Source organism: Phaseolus vulgaris, chromosome 1 (genome assembly GCF_051622355.1).
Source record: "Phaseolus vulgaris cultivar YP4 chromosome 1, ASM5162235v1, whole genome shotgun sequence".
Taxonomy (NCBI): Eukaryota; Viridiplantae; Streptophyta; class Magnoliopsida; order Fabales; family Fabaceae; genus Phaseolus; species Phaseolus vulgaris.
In genome coordinates, this window is record NC_143498.1 from 1,558,956 (window position 1) to 1,566,973 (window position 8,018).

Sequence of the window (8,018 nt, forward strand, 5' to 3'; positions counted from 1 at the left end):
ATTAATAAAATGGTATTCGTCCTTTATAGTCATTTTTCTAGAATGTATTTTTTTTTAATTATGAATTTGTATTTCTAGAATGAAGGGTATTCTTGGAAATTTAAAAATGTGTAGGGTGCATGTTCAAAAAATTGGAAGTAGAAAATATTTTCCACAAATGAAATGGGTTGGGCTCAAAGTCTTTATTTCTGTTATTTTTACTTATTTTAAAAGACAAATCATTTTGAATTTTATTAAAAAGAAAGTATCACTTAATATTTGTAAAACTATATTTTTTAGTTGAAATTTTTAATTATTGTTATTGGCACTTTTCTAGTTTGAAGCAAAAAACAATATTATTTTTTAAGAAAATGTTCAAAATTTATGTTTGACCACTTTTTCACGTAAATTTATGATGGATTATACTAAATCCAACTTAAATTTTCATCAAACATTACATGGTCGAACGTAAATGATGAACTTTTTTAAATTGCTTTTTTAATTCAACTTTATGTCAAACTCTGTGTTATATTATATCCGACATAAATTAAAAGTTTTTAAGGAGAGATTTGGTCTAAAGCAAATTTACATTATCCATATTCACGTGGGATTATTAACAAATAATAACACAAGTAAAAACCTTTTTCACACTAATGTTATTAGTTATATGATTTGAAAACATAAAAGAAAAGCATGATCAAATGTTCTTGTTATTTTTATCATATCGATTTCATGCATGATCAGTATCAATAAATTCTAGTAATATATTATTTTGTCGAGGAAAAAGTAAAAACTTTGTAGGTGACAGTTGAAAATAAATAAACAAATTTTTAATAAACGTTTCTATTGGAAATCTCACATTGATTAGAGACGAAGACATTTCATTGTATATTAGTGGCGCAAACCTCAACCTCATGAGTCGGTTTTATGGGATTGAGTTAGGTTTAAAGTCCACTTCATAATATGATATCAGAGTCATTTCAAGTTTATCATAGCGAGTATTTGTTGGACTTATCAGGTCACCCGTTATCGGGTCGTTATTGGACCATCCATCATATATTATCTCACGCACGAGCTGTCACTCTTGGCGTGAGGGGTGTGTTGGAGATTCAACCTCATGAGCAGGTTTTTATGGGATTAAGTTAGACTTAAATCCACTTCGTAATAGTTTCAGTGAATTAAAATATATATATATATATATATATATATTTAAATTGTTCTTTAACTTCAATTTTTAAGTTATGTAAATCGAAATATACAATCATTATATAATACTAGTAAGATTGAAAATCAAGCAAACAAGGGTTCTATTTGTTGGTGAGTACTAATAATGAATCCACATAATCTTTCAACAAATTGAAATTGAGAAATAGGAACAGGAACACAGAGATATTCTGAGCTAACGAAAAGAAGGAAGTGGGAAATTAAGCAGAAGGAATCCTAAAAGATCACTTGAATTGGTACAAATATTTTTGAAGAATAGGAGCTATGAGCCTTTTGTAAACGCTTTCTGTGGGATGAAAACTGTCCCAAAACACATAATCATGAACATTTGAACAAGTGGAATCCAAACTGTTGCATAATATTGCAACCTCTATTCTCCCTGTGCCACAGCATCCAGTGTCTCCAACTTTATACCCTGCTCAAAAAAATATTATCACATTTCATTTTCATACTATGTGTTTTCTAAACTTTCACAAAAAAATTGCTTAAAACTAAAAAAAAATTATTAAATAATAATCGTATGTAAAGACAAAAAATAATTAGTCACTACATTAACTAATTACATTGCTGATAAAAAAAAAACTATACTGACTAATTAGATACTAATTTAAAAACTAAAAAATAAGTGATTTTTATTATTAATAAAAAATCATAGAATAGTTTTTAAGTTGGTATCGGTTAGTAAAATTTTAACTACTAATATTTAAGATTCTAAATTGATATCTAAAAAGACTAATAGAGACTAATTTAAAATATAAGTAGTTAGTAGCTAAAACCTGTGTAGCTAATAGTTAAATATCAATTTTAAAACTATTTTATAAATTTTTACTAATAATTTTTAGTTCATAAAATAGTCTCTAATTTAATTTATTTTAGTTTTTAAAATTAGTTTTTATTTGAAATTTTCTTTTGGAATATAAGTATTTTTATTGAAAAATCATCGAGGATAAAGTTGTAGTTTGGGAATTAGTTACCATATTTTTGGTAATTGAGGATAATGTCAAGCAGAGGATCATAAATATTGATGAAAACATTTCTGCTATTGGGAAAGTTGCGATTGAGAGAATGCAAGAGGTTGGACAATTTGGTGTTGAATAATTGGGCCAAGTTGTTGGGCCTTTGTGCACACTTTTTCTCTATTCCACCCCCCACTGTTCTCTGAAATGGCAAACACCCAATTGGAGGTGCACTGAATACTGCGATCCTCCTTGCACCTAACTCATTCAATTCCTTTCAAACAAAAAAAATGCACTTTTCCTCAGTTGAACAATGAATTCAATGACTCAACACTACACATAGCATTAAATATCAATGAATGAATCTTTTCTGGTGTTATAAGCAAAATAATTTATTTTTTTAAACTTTCATGTTTGACATCACTATACAACTTGGCATATGTAGATATTTTCTTACCGTTAAAAACTTAGAAGCTGAGTTGAGGAGAAGATCAGAGTAAGAAGGAAGATCATAGAGCAGAGAACGAGTGCGATAGGTGTTGGAAATGTCACTGCTTCCTGCTACCACAATGAAAAGACTGTTGGCTAAGATAAACTTTGCTCTTTCTTCTCCAACCACACCTTTCAGCTTTCCTATGTATTCTTTGAACAAATCCAGTTGCCCACTCACTGGGATTGATCCCTGCTTATTTCTTGTTAATACATCTTTTTCTAATTTATGTAATGTTTTATCATATCATCAAAATTCAATTAGTTTAAACTATTCAAATATCATAGCCCTAAGATTATGTGAGATTTTGTGTAAATCATATAACTTTTATTTGTAAATAAGAGTAAGAAAGAAATCAGGTTAGTTCGACCTATTTTGACTCGATTCGTTAATAGCAAACTGATTCGTTAAGATAATACAAGATGAAATTAGTAACATGTTTTGATGGTGAATTTACAACTTGTCATTTTTTTTAAAAAAAATTGTAAATTTTTGTTTTGAATCTATATTTACTTTATTGTAGTTACTAATATCACTTTTTAGACAATAAAGATGTAAGGAAGATCAATAAAATTGAATCAAACTTTAACATTTTAATAAAAAATATTTAATATCTAACAAAATAAAATGAATATCAATAATATTTTAATGAATTAAATAATTTATAAAATAATTAATATAAATAAAGTTTTATATAAAATATTAATTATTATCAATTTTAATTTCAAAATCATGAAATTCTTCCTTTAAAGATGTAAAAATAAAAAAGACAAACGGAAAGACTAGTGTATCGAATTAACGAATTAGACTAACCATAACAATAAGAATTGATTCAAAAAAGTTAACTCATTTCATTTATTATAAAATGAAATTTTCTTATAAGTTAAGAATGTATAATTTGTGGTATAAAGATAAGTTAACCTACGTATAGATAGAGTAGATACCTCTATTACGGATGTCAAAGGGTCGTATCCTGAGCCACCTGAAGCAAAACAGACCCCTGTGACCAAATCACTAGGCTGAAGATTGGGCTTTAAATATGGTGGCAGAAACTCCTTAATTCCCAACTCTTCAACTGTCCATCATTTATGTTATATCACAACACAAAAAAACAGTAACAAGTAAGAACACACACCCACATGCATAAAAAAAGTCACATCTTCAACCAGTGCCTTTATTATGTCTGTTACCAACCTGTCCCACCCACATGCATAATAACCAAAAAATAATAATAATCATTTCAGTTATTTAATTTCTAATTGCACTATATCTATTAATTATTATTATTATTATTATTACTATATTATAAGAAAGGATCCCATATTGAATAACGTGGCTTAATTGGTCAGATATAGGGATCCTGCATGTGCACATCTGAGGCAGTGAATTAAAAACTCAACCTAGGTCAATAAATACCCCAAAGTTCACAAGTGAAAATGAAAACATAGATATAAAACTTTAGAAAAAATAATTATATTTTTAATATCTATCGTAATTTATTAAAAATATTATTAATTAAGTGACTATAAATTTCACTTTAATTAGATTTAAAATTTACTTTTTTAATAATTAAAAAATATATTTAATGTTGTGAAACGAGTTAGTATGAAATATAGTGAGGGATTTAGTGAAAATATATACGATATTTGATTATATGTTGAGATATCAAATTTTATTTAAAATTAAAATCCAAATTCTCCCGTTCAAATATTAATATTGTTTCTTGTAGATTTCTTCTAATTTAATTCATTTTTATCTAAATTATTTTATAACGGAAAAAAATTCATATCACAATGTCTCATAAAACTTCCAAGAAAATTATAATTTTGGACTTTAAATAGAAAAAACAACCAAAAACTAATTAATTTTTCTCGATTCCAAATATAAAAAATTAATAAAATTTTAAAATTGAGACACTATAACTATACACAATTCAAACAAAAAATTAAAGTCGAAAAATAGAATTAACTTTTTTATATGTTATCGACATCTTAAATCTAATTCCGCTTTCACGTCTCCGTGTAACTTATTCCTTAGGGAGAGAAAATAAAACTAGAAATATCAAACAAAGGAAAATAAAATTTTAAAAATTAACACATGCTTTTCTGAGAAAAATAGTTTTTTATTAAAACTAAAAAATATATATCAAATATTTGATTTCCCATTAGTGTAGTATCGTCTTCTTTCTCTTCTCTTTTATGTCCTCTGAAAAAAGTAGCTAGGTTTTGATAATTATTGTTTACATAAAAAAAATTCTATAACATATTAATTAAACCAAAAAATAAATTCTTACATTTCTTTCTCTATATTATGAAGGCATTATTAATTAAAATAGAATAATTTGTTCATATTGTAGCATCTCTGACTAAAATATAAGCTACCAAAAGTCCTTCTCAATGGTTTAAATGTTATCTTTTATTTATGTCAGTGACTGTCATGACAGTGGGGTGATGATACTTTATGCTGTCACACATGCAGAAATAATATTCATAAGTTTACTTCTAAATAACATAAATAAAATAAAACAACTTCATAAATAGCATTCTTCAAATATTTCAAATAAATGTTTTTTAATATGTTCTCAGTAGAAAAATTATAGTCAACGTAAATGTTTTGAAATGATTTATATATCATTTAAAAATATTTTTTGTCAATTTAACCTTATTATAATTATATTTATACAATTTTTTATAATAAAGAGAGATAGAAAAAAGTGTGTGATGAAATTATTGATATGAGATAGAGAAAATATCACAAAAAATATTGTTATATCTCTTCATATAATTAATTTTTTTTATGATAAAAATAACAAGGCTTTGCTTCTGTTCATCATATATAGGGGGCAAATTGATTCTCCACAATAAAATACAATTTTTCTATGTCATTTTACAATTTTGTAGTGAGCATTTTCACAAATGTAGATCATAAACATAAAACCAGCCATGTATATATTATTAAAAATCATTTTTAACCGATATTTATCATATTTTAAATTAGTTTTGAGCAAATAAAATACATTTCACTGCATCCAAAAAAAAAAGTTTAAGAAAATTTTTACGTATGGGGGATTTGGGTTAAGTGAACTAGCAATATATTAAATAAATGAAATTGGGTGAAATTTCACGTACATGTTTTTAAATAAGGTATGAACAAGAAATTTACAATGAAATCCAAATAAATATTGTTTTTCCTGTCTATTACTTATATTTAGTGTGTATAATATAGAAACTTAAAATAATATTTTATAATAAAAGTCTATCAATAAAATTAGATCACAAAAACTACTCGTTAATAATATGACTAATGAAATATTTAGTATACTCTTTCGATTTTTTTCATCATATTTAACTAACTATACATTATATGTTGTTTTAGCAATTAAAGGTGTATTTAGATTTTAGTTGAGACATTTAAATTGATTTTTAATTTTAGCACCATATTATATTTTTAATTATTTTTATATTATATTTTTAATTAATTTTATTTTTTGTTGATAAAAAAATAGCATTATATTCAATTCCAAAGCTTCAATTATTAGGTTTGTGAACTTGTCACTTTGCCTCTCTTTTATTATGTTCTTCTACATCATCTCTTTCATCATTGCACATTATTACTTAGAAAAACAAGAATATATATCGTTTGCCATTTTAAAGCTTTTACAGGGTTTACTTTTTTCACCATAAAGATACATATATACCTCTTTAAGTATTATCATACAAAGGTTGCATGTGAATACCCACGCGAGGGAAAATGGATTTATCATTTTTCTGGTTAATTAAGTTGCTAAAATTTGTCATTTATCCAACAAATTAGAAGAAAAATTGGATTATTTTAACAAGTCAACTCTAACTCAATAAAAAAAGTTTTCACTTATATATTATGAACTAATTTTATTTTTAATTAATATAGTTTATTTTAACACTATAAAAAAATCATGAAATAGAAACCAATTTTTAGAGATCAAAATAATTAGTTACAATAAGAACTAAAATAGAGACCATTTTAGAAACTAAAAAAATATTGGTTTCTAAATTAGTTTATATTATTTTCTATTATTGTTAAATAGTTCCTAAATTGGTATCTAATTAGCATTTTAACTACCAATTATTTAGTTTTTAAATGTGGTAGCAAAAACATTGGTGCTAATTAGATACCAATTTAGAAACTATTTAACAATAATAGAAAATAATAGAAACTAATTTAGAAATCAAATTTCTTTTTAGTTTCTAAAATGATCTCTAATTTAGTTACTATTGCAACTAATTATTTTGGTTTCTACAAATTGGTTTCTATTTCATGATTTTCTTGTAGTATAATAAGAGTTTGTGTTAAACTTATCGTATTACTCGTTAACGAACCACTCATTAATATCTAATTTCATACATAAGTTATCACACTACTCATAAATATCTAATCTCACACACTTATTCACAATCTGAACACAAAGAGTATTAAAGATCTCACATGAATTATAAATAAGACGATTTATAATATAAAAATGGATTCAAATCTCATTCTACATATTTTTATACTCATCTTATTTACAAATTATTTTTATTGAATTAAACTTAAATTTTATTTGTTAAGATAAGAGTGTTAAAATAAAACATAGGAGTGAGATAAGAGAGTGTATATATAGGTACCTATAAGGTCTGATGGAACCTTTCCATTGCTAAATCTACCAGTTGGAATGCCACCTTGAAAGTCTCTCCCATATGGAGGGAAGTTAGACCTAGCAAATGATGTTGTTCTGTTGTTGTTGTTGCCTGTGTCCACCACTGAATCTCCAAACACAAACACTGCTGGAACCGACACATTTGGTGGCAGTTTCAACAAACCCTCTGTTTTGCAGCAAACAAATAGCAGCAACAGTATAAAACGAAGCATGTAGGAAGAAAGAAACTGAAAGGAAGAAGAAGAAGAAGAAGAAAAGAGCTTAGTAAGATGAACCATGGCTACTCACTTCAGTTTTGTCTATGCATTGGAGAACAAATAACAATGCTCTTTTTTATAGAGAAGATTTAGTGACCTACGTACTCTTCTCATGGAAATAATACAAAAAGAATTTTATTAAAATAGGATGGACCATTAGTACAAGATATATAATTATTCTATTTTTCCATATATGTATAAACAAGTTTTACTTCATTTTTTAATATATATAAGCAATAAATAATGAATAAAACATAGTGTAGGAGTAATTTTTATAAAATTAAGAGTAATACAAATAAGTTTTTTAATTCTTATGTTATTGGTCATGAAGTTATTATTTAGATTTTTTTTTTTAAAGGGAGGGTAATGATATATTTTTCATGAAAATGTCACACTTTTAATTAATATTTTCATTAATGTCTCAAAAACACTTATTG

At 25.6% G+C, this 8,018-nt stretch overlaps 1 protein-coding gene across 1 annotated transcript; it reads right to left on the reverse strand.

Moving 5' to 3' along the window:
• Nucleotides 1–1,271: 1,271 nt before the first annotated feature.
• Nucleotides 1,272–7,641, reverse strand: LOC137816317 (GDSL esterase/lipase EXL3). Its single transcript, XM_068619412.2, has 5 exons — nucleotides 7,293–7,641; nucleotides 3,594–3,724; nucleotides 2,617–2,841; nucleotides 2,178–2,433; nucleotides 1,272–1,618 (listed from the first exon to the last, which is right to left on the reverse strand). Exons 1-5 carry the CDS (start codon nucleotides 7,600–7,602, stop codon nucleotides 1,428–1,430), a joined length of 1,113 nt encoding a protein of 370 aa, XP_068475513.1. The 5' UTR covers nucleotides 7,603–7,641; the 3' UTR covers nucleotides 1,272–1,427.
• Between the last annotated feature and the right edge of the window lie 377 nt (nucleotides 7,642–8,018).